The sequence below is a fragment of the Oryctolagus cuniculus genome, chromosome 4 (assembly GCF_051225735.1).
Source record: "Oryctolagus cuniculus isolate XC-2025 breed Fujian yellow rabbit chromosome 4, ASM5122573v1, whole genome shotgun sequence".
Lineage (NCBI taxonomy): Eukaryota > Metazoa > Chordata > Mammalia > Lagomorpha > Leporidae > Oryctolagus > Oryctolagus cuniculus.
Window position 1 is genome coordinate 146,961,497 of NC_142870.1, and position 14,579 is coordinate 146,976,075.

The window sequence follows — 14,579 nt, forward strand, 5'->3', positions numbered from 1 at the left end:
GTGCAATGTTTGCAAATCAATCAATGTGATACACCACATTAACAGACTGCAGAAGAAAAACCATATGATTATCTCAATAGACGCAGAGAAAGCATTTGATAAAATACAACACACTTTCATGATGAAAACCCTAAGCAAACTGGGTATGGAAGGAACATTCCTCAATACAATCAAAGCAATTTATGAAAAACCCACAGGCATTGAAAGGGGGAAAAGTTGGAAGCATTTCCACTGAGATCTGGTACCAGACAGGGATGCCCACTCTCACCACTGCTATTCAATATAGTTCTGGAAGTTTTAGCCAGAGCTATTAGGCAAGAAAAAGAAATTAAAGGGATACAAATTGGGAAGGAAGAAGTCAAACTATCCCTCTTTGCAGATGATATGATTCTTTATTAGGGGATCCAAAGAACTCTACTAAGAGACTACTGGAACTCATAGAAGAGTTTGGCAAAGTAGCAGGATATAAAATCAATGCACAAAAATCAACAGCCTTTGTATATACAGGCAATGCCACGGCTGAGAAAGAACTGCTAAGATCAATCCCATTCACAATAGCCACAAAAACAATCAAATGCCTTGGAATAAACTTAACCAAGGACGTTAAAGATCTCTACAATGAGAATTACAAAATCTTAAAGAAATAGGATACCAAAAAATGGAAAAAAAAAAAAAAAAGTAGGACCAACTAAAAGAAAAACCTTTAAATTTAAATTCTCCAAACTGCTGGTCCGCACAGGATGGATCCATTACCCCAGTGTCCTACGCCCAGTTTTCTGAGGGTGGGAAATCACTCTAGCAGCGACACTGAAACAAACCGCCTTACAAGGGAAAGGGAGAAGCTGGGCTCACACAGGTAGAGGGAAAGTGTAACTTTTTCTCTGTTTTGTTTTGTTTTGTTTTGTTTTTTCCTTTGTTAAAGATATTAGAGGGGCTGGTGCTGTGGAGTGTAGGTTAATCCTCCGCCTGCGGCGCCAGCATCCCATATGGGCACCAGGTGGAGTCTCAGCTGCTCCTCTTCTGATCCAGCTCCCTACTATGGTCTGGGAAAACAGTAGAAGATGGCCCGAGTCCTTGGGCCCCTGCGACCGCATGGGAGACTCGGAAATTCTTGGCTCCTGGCTTCAGATCCGCACAGCTCCAGCCATTGCAGCCATTTGGGGAGCGAACCAGCAGATGAAAGACCTTTCCCACTGCCATGAAAGGGGAGACACAGCATGGAGAATGGAGAGTGGGTATGAGGGAAAGCCCCTTCAGTTCAGAAGCGCCAGCCTGTGGTATGTGCTGGTTCTCACCACAAACCTTCAGAATGCTGGTCACCTCAAGCCACAAGTCATCAGGAAAACTGCTCTTTTTCCTGGGGACTTCAAAGCCCCAACTCTGAATTACAGCTTTTAGAAGGCAGAGAAGTTCTGCCTCATGTAAAAAATATACTTCCTTTATTCAAAACAGTTCAGTGTTGTACTAACCACTCTATATAATGAAAGACACAGTTCTTTTCAAGGAATTAATAGGCCAGTATAAGACAGAAAAAAAATTAAGCAAAACTGTTCCCCAGTGTGGTAAGTGTACAGTGATACATGAATGCCCGAGGTGTCCCTGATGAAAACCCGGGACAGTGCAGCCACTGCAGCTCACCTAACACCAGGAAGGAGGATTAAACAAGCACAGCCTACACCAACGTCACACAAAGAGAAACCTGAAGAGAAAAGGCCCATGACCTGTTCTGCCTTCCTCCAAACAAGAGTCCAAGTACAGCGTAACTCCTTCTTGGGGCCACTTGCAGGAGAGCTGGGAAGACAGACGGGGTCCACTCTATCTGGAGACCTGGCGTGGTCCTCTTTTGCAACTACCCAGCTTTGAGTGCCCTTGTGCCTCAGTGTTTGCATCTATGAACTTAGAGGCCTAAGCAATAATCTCCAAGGTTTCTCCCAGCTTTTGCATGAAGTCCCAAAGGCCAATGAATGTCCACTGCCATTGTCAGTAGCATCACTTGACAACCGCAGGTAGCAAAGTGCTATGAATGACCGCTGCTGTGGTCATTCAATTGTATCACTAGTAAAATCACACTTCTCTAGGTCATATTAGTCTTAAACATTCATGTACTTGGTAATACATAATACATTAATGTTTTCTGGAAGGCATTCTGTAACTAACAGTATTTATAACAGAGGCTATGTCACTGAGCGCTGAGCTGCTCCGCCTCGCACACTCCCTAGTTCAAGCTTCACAACGTTCATAAAGACACTCACTGAGAAAGCTGAAGGCTGAAGGGCTGAACAACCTGACCACAGCACACTACAAACCATGGCCCTGGGGGTCAGAACAGGCCGCGTGACTCTCAGGTCACAACCAGTGTGTGATCTTTGTGTTTTTACAGTATTCCCGAGCTCCAAATACATCAGCGACTCCTTTAATACCGCTTCTTGGCAAAAAGCAGAGCTAAACGGAATTGTGACATCACCACCACGGCCACCAGGCGGCAGCAGCGCAACAATGAAACAGTCCAGGTAAGGAAAATTGCCATTCACAAACAAAAGTAACGGTCCAAGACCAAGACAAAGAGATCCCTGTTTAAGAAAATGGGGGTGGGAGGGAGGAACCAGCAACACCTCTGTGGAAAATAAACTCACTGCGGTGCTGTGCTCCTTTGCTGTGTGTGTGTGCATGGGCAGCCACCACACAGGCCCCGTCCTCACTGGTAAGGGTCAGGGAGGGCAAAGCCTCGCTCTCCTGTGGACGCTGGTCATCTCAGCTGCTCACGACTACGTCACGGGTTTTCTCCTGACTAATCTGACCTGCAATCCCATCTATGCACTCAGTCACCTTGATTTCTTCTTCGCCTGTGCTGTGCGATGAGTCACTGTGTGCAGTTCATAATATTAAATACTGTTTGCTAATCTGCCACTGGCACGAACTGCTACTGTGGCTGAATGGAAACCTGTAGCTCTCTCTACATTTGGTACTATCTTACTCATCAACAAACAAGACTGACTGATGGCTACTCTCCTTTGGAGCGAAGGCTGTTTTAAATCAGTGAAATCTGGAATTGGATGGTTAAAGGAAATTCGAGTTTTTTTCACCAAGTCTGGGGAGCAGGGAAAACACACTTTATATCTTATGGAAAAAAAGATGCAAGCAGATGTACGGCAGTAGGCAGATCTTCAACGTTAATAGCCTGGTCTAAAACGCTGAACACCTGTGCACTCCTAAGAGCGTGAATGTGCCTCACCCTCAAGTCCAGTTCAGAGGAGGGCAGAAGTGCTCTGTCCCTCTCCACCTGCCTTGCCAACACTGGGGACAACAGCTGACAAACGGCGGCTGTACCAATGAGCAGAATTTTCTACCACTTCCCAGAAAGGCTCTGCTGAAACAGAGGGGGGAATCAGCAGATGACGTCTTCGAGAAATCTTTCAAAATAAAAACGAAGTTTTCAAAAACCTTTCCACACTATGACTCAAAATCCAGAAAGAACAGGAAAGACTGCAAAATGTGAGTAAACTTTTACGAGGAAGAAAAACATGCAGAGCAAAATTAAGACAACTGACGGCCAGATCTGAGAGCTGTGCCACAATGGGTTAATCACTCAACGACAAAAAGCGCTTATGAAAATTTATGAGGAGATAACCCAAAGAAAAATGGGCAGCACTTTACAAAAGAAACGCAAGTGACCTTCAGCACAGGAAAGGTGCTCAGCCTCATCCTAAGACAAACAAACTTGGTTACCTTCTTCCTCCACAAGCAAACTCCAAGGTCAAGTCTGACAACAACTCTGATGACAAAGCCTTGGGGACACAGGCCCTGGGTACAGCTCCTCCAGGACACAGCCTAGGACGGCTACCTAACTGACCCAACAACACTACTTCCAGGAAGCTAGCCTAAAGATACAGTAACAAAATGACCAAGCAACAGGAACAAGGGCGGCACCCCAGTGCCATAGTAGGAAACACCACAAAAGCTCATCAACCTACTCAGGGAGCTTCATCCCCAGTGCAACATTCTGAAACTGTAAAACAGAACCACTACATGTGCTATGGAGGAATCTACAGGGGATCGCTGTATTAGGCAGAAAGAAAATGGACACAAAAAAGTAGGTGCAAAAATTATACAAAAATATGTCCATGAAAGGCCTTCTAAGAAAGGAAGGTGCCCACGTCTGGGTTTGCATGTGGTACTTTCTTTACAGAAGGGCAAACTCAACATTAGTAAAGCCAAAGCCTGCAAGGAGGGGTGATGAACAAGAGGGGGGGACAGGACACTCGGCTGCCCTGGACTGTGTATAGTTACTTGTTGTATAAGGCTACACTAGTGTCCTGCAGTGTCACAAGTCTCAAAACAAACGAAAAAACTCATCTACTGAGTGGATGCCACAGGACAAAACGGACTCATAGGCAGTAATTTTACTTTGTATATCACTAACGGCGGAAGAAACCGTAAGCACCATTCAGGAATCCTATTCTTAATATGAGAATGGTACTAGTAATTGGAAACCGTTATATATAATATATGACAAGAAAAAGAGCAGTCAAAGAATGTGAGGCCTGTATATTTCTTTCAAAAAACTCTAAGTCCTAACTGAACCCATGCCCAACTAAGTACAAGAAAACCTCTCCCACCCAGCCTGGGGTCTCTGAATGCCACCTCCCACCCATGAGAACGAAGGCTCGGTGGAGACCAGAAACAGATACGAGAGCCAGGAAGACGTTTTACCAGAAAGCTAGGAAATTATCACAACTACTGGTTGGATGAAATGATACCAACTTAAAAAATAATGGTTACAATATGCTGAAACAGCTTAACTATATTACAGTCTATCAGGTGCATGACCAGCACTTCTTTAAAAGGCAAAAACCCTCATGGTTACCTTCGGAGGTTGCTAGGCCACGAACTCATTACTGTATTCTGAAAATAGAGGGAAAGAATTAAGCAGTTTTTCTTGACTTTCCTGTACAAACTCTATTTCAGGGTAGTCAAATGGCTGACGAGGGCAAGTTCTTTCTCACAAGACTCCCAGCTAATACATGTTGAAGGAATGGCAAGATTTCGAAAAACTGCCACTTTGCAAGCAGAAACTTCGATAATGGCTGCAGGCGATCTAAATCCATGAAAGGCTTTCACCATTAGAGAGAGAGGCTCCAGGGGGAACTTCGCGATGAGCGGATTAGGCTGACATCTCAACCCTCACTAGACTTGGCTTAGTCTGTCACAAAACTCAGACACTCCTTCCTCGCTGATAATGCAAACGAATGCGATAGGAAGTACAATGTATCACCTATGGAATCTTCCTCCTCCCCCACCAAAAAAAAAGGTAGATTCTACCGCTGTTCAAAAGAACCTTCTGCAATTATGTAACAATTTTACAGCTGCACTGTTCAAACAGTAACCACGGGAGGAGCTGCAGCTGTACCAAGCACTATGCAATGCAGAACTGGACTGTGTGCTCTGCCATGTTAATCAGCGTACCCGCTGCAGCTGGCTAGGCGGAGGTGCAATTCCAGGGGACCCAAGCACACCTCGGGAGGCAAACAGGTCAGTGTAGAACAGCAGAAAGAGGCCAGAGAGCCGTTTGCAGGTAGGATTTAAAAGGTCTATCAGTCAAGCACACAGGGAGATCTCGGGGTGAGACCTGGGATCAACTACACACAGGGATGGGGCAGCTGAAGAAACCCGAGCCCCGCGGAGGCCCACAGTAGGGAATTCTGATCTCCACAGGTGTGAGAGTTCTGTGGCTTTGTGCAACTGCAGAAACCAACCTAGCTCTTGGGGGCGGAGGGGAGGGCTAACATAAACCAGAAATTCAATGCCTGCAACTTTGAGGTCCATGTTGCTTTTTGCAAGCCGACAGCGTGCGTGCGGAGCAGGAAGGTAGCCGTGAGAGTGGCCCACACAGAGGAGCGCGGGGACTAATCGACCTAAACAACCCTTAGAAGCGAGTTTATGAACTTGACTCGCACGGGCTGCAGAGGGCAGTGTCTAGGTGGTTACACATCTCTAGCCCATTCCAGTTTCAGGGCCTTGCTAACTAGCAAGGAGCTCAGCAGGAAAACCAAGGGCACCGCCTTCCGAGCAAGCGAACACAGACTCGATCACCAAGCTACATCCGTTAAAGATTCAGTATGCAGCCCGTGTCGCTCCTGGTTTCCTCTTCGTAAACTCAAACTACACGGGGAGCAAAACTGTGCAAACGCGGGGCGTCTGAAGCCGACATCGGGGGTCCGACCCTGGGCTCGGGGGAAGCTGCTTCGTGCAGCCCTAAACGAACAGGAGCTTCCGCCACTGTCCCAGGGCCGCCAGGGCACCGCAGATCCAGCCCCAGGAGCCTGGTCGTGTAGGGCGTTACTGAGCAACCGCTCCAAGCCATTTCCTTCTATGTGAATATGAACGTCGAGGGCGGCCTGCCTCCTCCAACCCCGCCGACGCCACCCTGCAGCCTCCCCGCGCAGGGAGCACTCCACGCAGCGGCGCCCGAGCCCGCGACCCCCCTCCGGCCGGCCTGCGGGCCACGGCTGACCTCCCCGCAGGGCCGCACGCCACCGCGGACTGGGCCACGGCCGCCTTCGCGGGGCCACAAGGCGTGGGCGGGCAGGCCGAGGGGCGCCCCTGGTGGCCGGCGGGCTGCTGCAGAAGCCAGTCCCGGGCCATGCGGCCGCGCGGCTGGGGGCACCAGGTTGGCCAGGGCCTCCGGACCAGGACACGCCCGCCCCTCGCAGGGGCCTAGGTCCCCACTGGCGGTTACCCAGCGGCCGCCGCGAGCGCGCCCGTGGCCTTCCCGTCGTTACCTCGGGACGGGCCCGCGCACGCGCGGCGCCGCCGATCTTACGTCCTCCCTCTGCCGCCGACACGTTCGTTCCGCCCACTGCCGCCTCACCCCCCCCCCAACCCGGACCGCCCCTCCGCGCGCATAAATGGGCTCACCCACATCCGGGGATCTGGGAGACGGGCGAACGGGTCACGTGGTGCCGGGGTGTGGCCGGGAGGAAGCGCTGCTGCTTTGGGCCGGGTGCTGGTAAGAGTTTCCTGCGTTCGTGGCGCGGGTCTTGGTGTGACGGGGTCGAGTGCAGCGGCCGCGGCCGATGCCTTCACCTCACCCTTGGAGTGTGGCGGGCTGGAAGGCCCTGACGTGGCGGCCCCAGACCTCCCCCTCCTGGTTTCCCCAGTTGGTAGCGCCCGCCTCGGGCCGGAAGCCGTGGTTGTGGGTTGGCCTTCCCGGTACGGTGGCCTGCGAGGGTCATTTGTAGCGCCACAGAAAAGCTGGGGTGGTGTTTTGTCTTTGATCGTGTAAATGCTTAGTCACAAAGCTTTGGGAGACAGAGATGGACAAGACGTGCCCCTGTCGCAGGGAAGGCACGCACTGTCTGTCTCCCTTGTTGGCGCCAGGCACGGCGCCCCCAGGACAAGTAGGGCTGGTTGGCACACTGGTCAGCGGTGGCCCTCTGGCCGGTGCGGAGAGTGGTGTGACGGGAATTTGTTGATCAGGGCCGGGGTTCCCGTGAGGCATGCAGAACGGAGCCTAGCCTTGCTGTAGAGGTGGTGATTTAATCCTGAGTCCTGGGTCTGGGGTCCGGGTCCGGGGCGGGGGGCAACCTAGCCCGGACACCATTCCCTGCATGCAGTGGGTTCACCTGAAGTCGCCAGACTGCAGGCCAGCGGGGAAGGCGAGGTCTGATGCAGAGGCGCTAGGGGCAGGATTTCAGAGCGGGAGAGTGGGACTGGGCGGGCGGTGTTTGCGGACAGGTGGAAGAGACCTGCTGGGGGATCCTGGTGCAGGATTTGCACCTGCAGCCAGACAGGCGTGCCCGAGCCGCGGGCCGCAGAGCTGAGCTCGCTTGTGTCTGGATGAGTCAGGACCGAGGTCTCCGGAAGCTTTTATAGGAGGGGGCTCTGCGAGGGCCTGGGAAAACCAGCAAAGGGGACAGACTGCACCGCATATAACTGCACCTGAGCCTCAGGAGCCCTGAAGACAGGCTCCTTCAACGAGTCGCCGCGTGGTCCTGGGCCAGCCTTGGGGCCCCACGCGGCTTGCTGGTAGCGGAAGGAGCGCCTTTGCCGCAGTTCTGCCCGTTCACCGAGGTTAGAAACCTCTCCGCACCCCGACGCGGGTAGAATTACGGTCCAGGGGTTAGGAGCCGTCTTGCTGTTAGGAGAGCAGAGGCCCGTGGATGGAGTGGGATCCCGCCGCCCGCCGAGGTTTTCTGTGTGCGCCTCCGCAGTGTCAGATGCCGGGAGGGCCTGAGGGCGCCTTTGGTCCAGTGGAGTGCGGGCCGTTGGGATTAACGTGGAGGAACGCTAGCGATGAGGGAACCTGCCAGCCAGGCCTCTGCATGAGGTTGCAGCTGCTCAGGGGACAATGAGGCTGGCAGGAGGCATCTGTGCACTGAGTGCAGCTGGGAGTGGGGAGATACCATGGTCCCTGAGAGGGGGGAGGGAGACACCATCGTCACTGAAGGGCGGGGGGGAGATACCGTGGTTACTGAGGGGGGTATACCATGGTCCCTGAGAGGGGGCAGGGAGACACCATCCTCACTGAAGAGCATGGGGAGAGGGGATGGGAGGGGAGATACCATGGTCCTTGAGAAGGGGGAGTGGGGAGATACCATGGTCGCTGAGGGGGGCGGGATGGAGATACCCTGGTCTCAGAGTGGGGGAGCAGCCTGGGATGCCCCAGTTGCTCACCTGGAGGTGCCCCTCTCGGAGCTCGGCCGGGCCACTGTTTTAGGAAGGAAGCAAGCTTTCCGACGCTCTCGCCGTCCCTGGCCTGAGGCCTTGCGGCAGGCCTGTCCTGGCCACGTCCTAAGGTGTGAGCTGAGCGCGTGCAGTGCGCTCCTGTGCTGAGGTTTGAATCGGGGCAGGTGCAGACGGATGGATGAGTCTGTCCAGAGGCGCTCACTGCACAGCGTTTGTCGGCTGACCGGGCGCAGGAACTCTGGTTTTTAAGTTGTCACTTGACCGCCTGGAAGAGGACCTCTTCCTGCCTTCACGGGAGGCTCGGGAATGCCTGGGCAGTGCTGGTGCTAAGTCCACATCTTTCCTGCCGTCCCGTTTCAGAAGGAACCCCTTGGCGTCCGGCTCCGCCGAGATCAAAGCCACGGGAACATGGACAGTGAGGTGCAGCGGGATGGAAGGATCTTGGATCTCATCGACGACGCTTGGCGGGAAGACAAGCTGCCTTACGAGGATGTGGCGATACCGCTGGTAGGTGGCGATGGGGCCCGGGACCGTGGCTGGAGGCAGGGTGTCCAGGGGCTGTACCAGGAGGGCAGAGAAGTCGGAGCCGCGGGGGCGTATGAGCGTCTCAGCCCCACAGAGCAGTGTGGTTCAGAAAGCGGAGGTAACCAGCACGGCCAGGGGTCTTGCCAGGGCTGCGGCGCCACCCTCCGGAGCCGTGTTCTGGCTGCCACAGCACAGCCGGAGGGAGACCGGACAATGAAGTGTGCCGGACAGACAGGAGCAGCCGCATGGAAGCTAACCGGGGCCCCTGCTTCCCTCGGCCCTGTCAGCTGCCGACGTTTCCAGAACACGCACCTGTCCTGCGTTCCCTGGGAAATACTCGTAAGGTGCCTGGCTTGTCTTCATAGTGACTGGGCCAGCGGGCTTCGAGGGCACTGTTTTCTGCCCTCAGTTCTAGAAAATGCTTCTGTCAGGTGTTAGCTGAGCCGCACGTAACAAGCTGAGCCCGCAGGTAAGTAAATGTGTATCAGGCCTACCAAGGACAAGGAGGCCAGGGCCTGGGGACTATGCTGAGAAGAGCGATTCAGAAAATATGAGTTAGAGGTTGTTTCCCTGCTGTTTGCAAAACAATGACTGTTCAGCTCACCCGCATTTTGATTTAAGTGAGAAGTAGTAGTAGTCCCATGAATGAGCCGCTTAGTTCAGGTTTAGGAATCGGTCAAAAAGTGGAGCAGACGGATGATCACAGCGAGTGTTTACGAAATGCTTTGCCTGAGGCTGGAGGCAGCCTTCACCCTGACCCTGCGAGAGGCCCCGGAAGAGAGGCGATGTCGGGCCCATTTCATAGGGAAGGGGTGGGATCAGAGAACGAGCGTGTGCAGTCTGCTAGCTAACAGACCGGCTCCGTGGCACGTCTGGGGAGCCCCACACCCCGTCTGGAAGCCTTTGTCCCTTCATTCGTTCATGCGACAAGCATTTCTTGCAAGCCTACTGCGTGCCACGGGGATGGGAACGTATTCTACAGCTCCCTCCCCCGAGGGCTCTGGAGAGGCCACACGTACACCTGTGTGGAGCCTGCCCGCCTGGTAGACCAGGAAGTGGCTTCAGGGAGAGCGTGACGTCTGAGGACTCCAAGGTTGGCAGGGGTTGACAGGGGCACTGCCGCCGAGGGCTGGCTGCTAAAGGCCTGGGGTTGTGAAAGACGTAGGAGGTGGTGCGACGTTAGCAGGCGGAGAAGCGGGGCCCAGACTGGGTGTTGAAAGGCCTCTCGGACACCACGCCTGGACCTCTCCTTAGGACATCCAGGAGTGATGATCTTCAGGACTGAAGACGGCCACGCTCAGATTCGGCTTTTGGAAAGTCACTTGAGCAGCATTGCTAGAGGTGGTGTGACGTGGAGAAAAGCGCAGGTCACCAAGGGGAGGCCGTCACAGGCGTCTCGGCGAGACAGGAGGGCCTAACAAGGCCAGGGAAGTGGAGTGGGCTTGCGGATCCCGGAGGTGCTTATGGCACCGTCTGTGGTGGGGGAGACCGGCCTTTCCCTGCTGGCTTCAGGTGGTGACCTGGTCTTGCTGCTGACCAGGCCCTTCCCCGGTCTTGTCTTAAAGCGGCATCCGTGTACGTTAGCGCTTGCTGCCTAACAAAGCACGTCGAAGCCTGGTAGCTCCAGACAGCAGCCGGCACCTCACGACTTTGTGGCTCAGCTGGCCAGGGCTGTGGGCTTCCAGGATGTGCTTGGGAGATCCAGGCCAGTGTCACGTGTCCGGCCGTCAGCAGGCTGTCGGTGGAGTGGCCGTGGTCTCTCCTGACCCAGCAGACTAGTCCAGATGGCTCAGCTCAGTCTCGGGCACCCAGGGCAGCCTGAGGAGCCTGCTGGCTCAGGATCTGGCCTGCTTGCTCACGGTTGTATCACGTGGCCCGAAGGACATGGCGTGCCCATTCCAGACACAGGGTGGGGAAGTGGCCGCTTCGTTTTGTTAGGAGTAGCTGCAGGTACCACCGTGGGATTTTTGTTTTCTTTTACGTTTATGTTTACTTTGTGTAAAAGGCAGCGACAGATTCACTCTCCAAGTGCCCACAACAAGCAGGGCTGGCGGAAGCCTGGAACTCAAATTGGCCCCCCACATGGGTGGGAGGGACCCAAGCACCCAGGCCGTGGTCACCCGCCTCGCAGGGCCACATCCGCAGGCAGCTGGATGGGAAGTGGAGGAGGCAGCCCTGAACCCAGGCCCACCTGTACAGGATGTCGGCGTCCCCAGCTGGGTCTGCGCCCACTGCCCACCCCTGCGTTACTTCTGCGCTTCTCTGGCACATGGGCCGTCTAGAAAGCACTCCACCAGTGCAGAGAAACGAGGCAAAGTCAGCCTCCTCCAAATCAGTATTAGCCGAGGGCCTTTGCATTCATCGTCATCTCTAAGCAGCTTGAGGACCAGGCTGTGTTTCTAAGTTGAGCGCTCCTGTTACTGCTTTTTCAGAAATAATGGCCTCTTCAATCTGTGCATTTAAATCTTGATCTTACATCTGTACAGCGAGATGAATGTGCTTCAGATGCGTTTACACTCATTCAAGTGCCAGTGTATTTATACATTAATATTTATGGGGCATAATTTTGAAGTGTTTTCTGTTCACATATTTATTGCAAGTTGGAATCCAGTAGGAAATCGTAAGGGTAAGTTCAGATCATTGCAAAAAAAAAAAAATGAGTATCAGTGAACTCTGATACAGAGCAGTTTCTGTGCTGATAAATTTAGATTTAAATATTAGGAAACAGTCCCAGGTTCTGCTAAAGTGTGGCGCAGGGACTTAGCCTTGTGGGAAGCTCCCTGCTGGTGAGTTGTGACTCGGTGTTGGCTGTGTTTTGTGTTGCTCTGCTCGTCCACTAGGGGGAGGTCTTACTCATTTTGTTAGATTTTCAGTTCCTCCACACCTCCCTACCCCTACACACATACACCCACCTCTTCATTGTAATACAGGCCTGCTGGATGCAGAATAGTTTGGGGATAGTTTAAGATTTATTTATTTTTTATGTGAAAGGCAGAGGAGACAGAAAGAGGGAAAAATCTTCCATCTGCTGGTTTACTACAACATCCAGGCCTGGGCCAGGCCAAAGCCAAAGCCAGAAACTCCATGCACTTCTCCCAGTTACTTGGCACCGTCTGCCAGCTCCCAGGTGCATTAGCAGGATACGGGATTGGACGTGGAGGCGGGACTCAGTCCCTAGCTCTCCTGTGTGGGATACCCCTAAGCAGCTCGGCTCCCTGCACCGCAGTGCATACCCCTGGATACACTTCATGTGTGGAGGGAGCATGCCGGCAAAACTGGTATTTTAAACCATACTCTCCCCCAAAACCCCTCCTGTTGGTTCCTGGCAGAGTCCCTCAGCACTAAGGACAAGGGCAGGTGTGAGCTCTGGGTGCCCCGCATGATGCTGAGCACTGGTGTCCAGTGCTTCTTCCATCCTCTGAGACGGGGCCGCTGCTTTCTCCCGTTGGCCAGGGAGGGCACAGGTACCTGAGGCTTTGCTGCGCTGCCCAGGGAACCCAGCACATGCAGGGTTGTGGCGTGGATCCTGGTTGCCTGCCAAAGCCTGTGTCCCTAGCCCTCCTGCCCAAGTCACGGTGCCCACTGGGCCCTGCTGAAGAGAGGCGGGCCAGGTCTGAGCCGTGCTCCCGATGTTTTCCCCACATCTGTTCCCCTTAACACCTTTGGAATACACGTAACAGTGGGTTGCCTTTGCCTAGGCTCCTGTAGCTTTTACTTCTCAGTGCTCTTTGGGTTTAAGAAGTTAATGCAGGGTGGGCACTTGCTGCAGCAGGTTAAAGTTGCTGTTTCGCATGCAGCATCTCATAGCGGAGTGCCTGCTTCGAGACCCAGCTCCACTTCTGATCCGGCTTCCTGCTGTTGCACACCCTGGGAAGCAGCGGCCGATGGCTCAAGTACTTGCGGTCATTGAGTTCCTGGCTCAGCCCAGCCCAGCCCTGGTTGGTGTGAGCATATGGAGAGTGAACCAGCAGATGGAAGATATCTCCCCCCGCCTCCCCCATATCCCCCTCCGTCTCTGTCTCTCCTTCCCTCCCCCACAAACAAAGTGAAAACTGTATACGGTTTTAAAGGAGTCGCCGCGGAAGGTGTGCCTGCTCTGAGTGTGCACTGTGCCTTTGCAGAACGAGCTGCCTGAACCCGAGCAGGACAACGGCGGCACCACGGAGTCTGTCAAAGAACAAGAAATGAAGTGGACAGACCTGGCCCTGCAGTACCTGCACGAGAACGTGCCCCCCGTCGGGAACTGACGCCCCGCCTCTCTCACCACGGGTGTTTTGAGAATACATACACAGGAAACGTCTCTTAACCTCCTGAGTCAGACTGGTGGGAAACCAGCGCTCCGAGCCGCGTGCCCGCCTGGCCTGTGGCAGCGCACGTCTCGGGAGCGCAGACGGTCTGGCTCCGTACCCCTGGAGCTCTGCCGTCGCTCACCCGAGTTTGAACATGGTTGCTTCAGCGTTTACCTTTCTGGCTTCGCTTCACCGTCAAAGCGCCACACTCCCAGCCACTTAGACAGTTCCTGTGACGCGGGTGATTGAAAATGCCGAAGAGGAAAGGAGGGAGCAGGCCTCGGACCGCTCCGAACTCCTGGTTCCCCACTTGCAGAGGTGCTCTGAGGGCACTTGGTCTGTAGCTGTTAGGGCTACACAGATCTCTCGTGCCCTGGGCACTGTGACGCCAGAGCTCCCCCGTGCCGTTTGCAGATTTTGGATTAATTTACAGATTTAAAAAGTGTCTCTTCCCCTACAGCTTCCTTTGGTGCTGCTGGGAAGAACCTTCAGCTAGGTGGACCACGAATCGTATCTAATAATAATGGCATATCTTCATTTCCCTAAGCCCTTTCACATGGAACCGGAGCACCCTCACGTCAGGATTTAGCTAACCGCTTGTTTCAGTAAACACTTTGCAAAACACACTCGTGTATATTTGCCTCTTGGAGTTATCTCTGCGCATCCTTTCTTCCCTGGGTGTTTGTCTGGCATTAGGAGGAAGCAGTACATCACAGCACGAATGAGGTGATCTTAAGGTGTCAGCCAGAAACACACACCAACTATCCAGGCACCCAAACAGCCAGGGCACCTCTTCCCCCTGGGCTGTGGTCCTAACTAGGAATCATTCTTCAGAATATAGATCCCAGGCCGCCAGTCCCTTCTGGAACCAAAGAGAGTAGAGAAGGGAATCACGGTGTTTAGGAAGAAAATTGTATAGCGAGAGAAGAGTCTTCCAGAAAAGTGAGATATCTAGAAAATCTTCACTCTCGTCTCACTGAATGAGGTCTTCCCTGCAGCCTCTCTGGTCTGTGATGTCTGAGGCGTTCAGATGCAGGAACTTTGCGAGCATCGCTGGGTCCTGCAGCCTGGCCTCTCCCT

At 53.5% G+C, this 14,579-nt stretch overlaps 2 protein-coding genes across 50 annotated transcripts in view; one reads left to right on the plus strand and one right to left on the minus strand.

Annotated features, from left to right (window-relative positions):
- CEP63 (centrosomal protein 63) overlaps positions 1–7,155 on the minus strand; it is a 47,875-nt gene extending 40,720 nt beyond the window's left edge. For 11 of the 48 annotated variants that reach the window (XR_016232810.1, XR_016232800.1, XR_016232804.1 and 8 more), the window contains exon 1: positions 6,780–6,917. Coding sequence is in view for 13 of the 48 variants with exons in the window: in XM_051818613.3 (XP_051674573.1) it covers positions 6,512–6,642 (131 nt within the window). In the remaining 35 variants the exon portion in view is untranslated. Of the gene's footprint in view, positions 1–4,864; positions 4,903–6,511 lie in introns of all 48 variants that reach the window. The other 37 variants (XR_016232811.1, XR_016232808.1, XM_089331168.1 and 34 more) reach the window with 15 other exon arrangements.
- ANAPC13 (anaphase promoting complex subunit 13) lies at positions 6,932–14,125 on the plus strand. 2 transcript variants are annotated; one of them, XM_002716298.6, is made up of 3 exons: positions 6,932–8,070; positions 9,046–9,192; positions 13,332–14,125. In XM_002716298.6, exons 2-3 carry the CDS (start codon positions 9,094–9,096, stop codon positions 13,455–13,457), a joined length of 225 nt encoding a protein of 74 aa, XP_002716344.1. In that variant the 5' UTR covers positions 6,932–8,070; positions 9,046–9,093; the 3' UTR covers positions 13,458–14,125. The 2 variants fall into 2 exon arrangements, with proteins under 2 accessions (XP_002716344.1, XP_008264432.1); XM_008266210.5 differs by having other exon boundaries at positions 6,932–7,006.
- Positions 14,126–14,579: the final 454 nt, after the last annotated feature.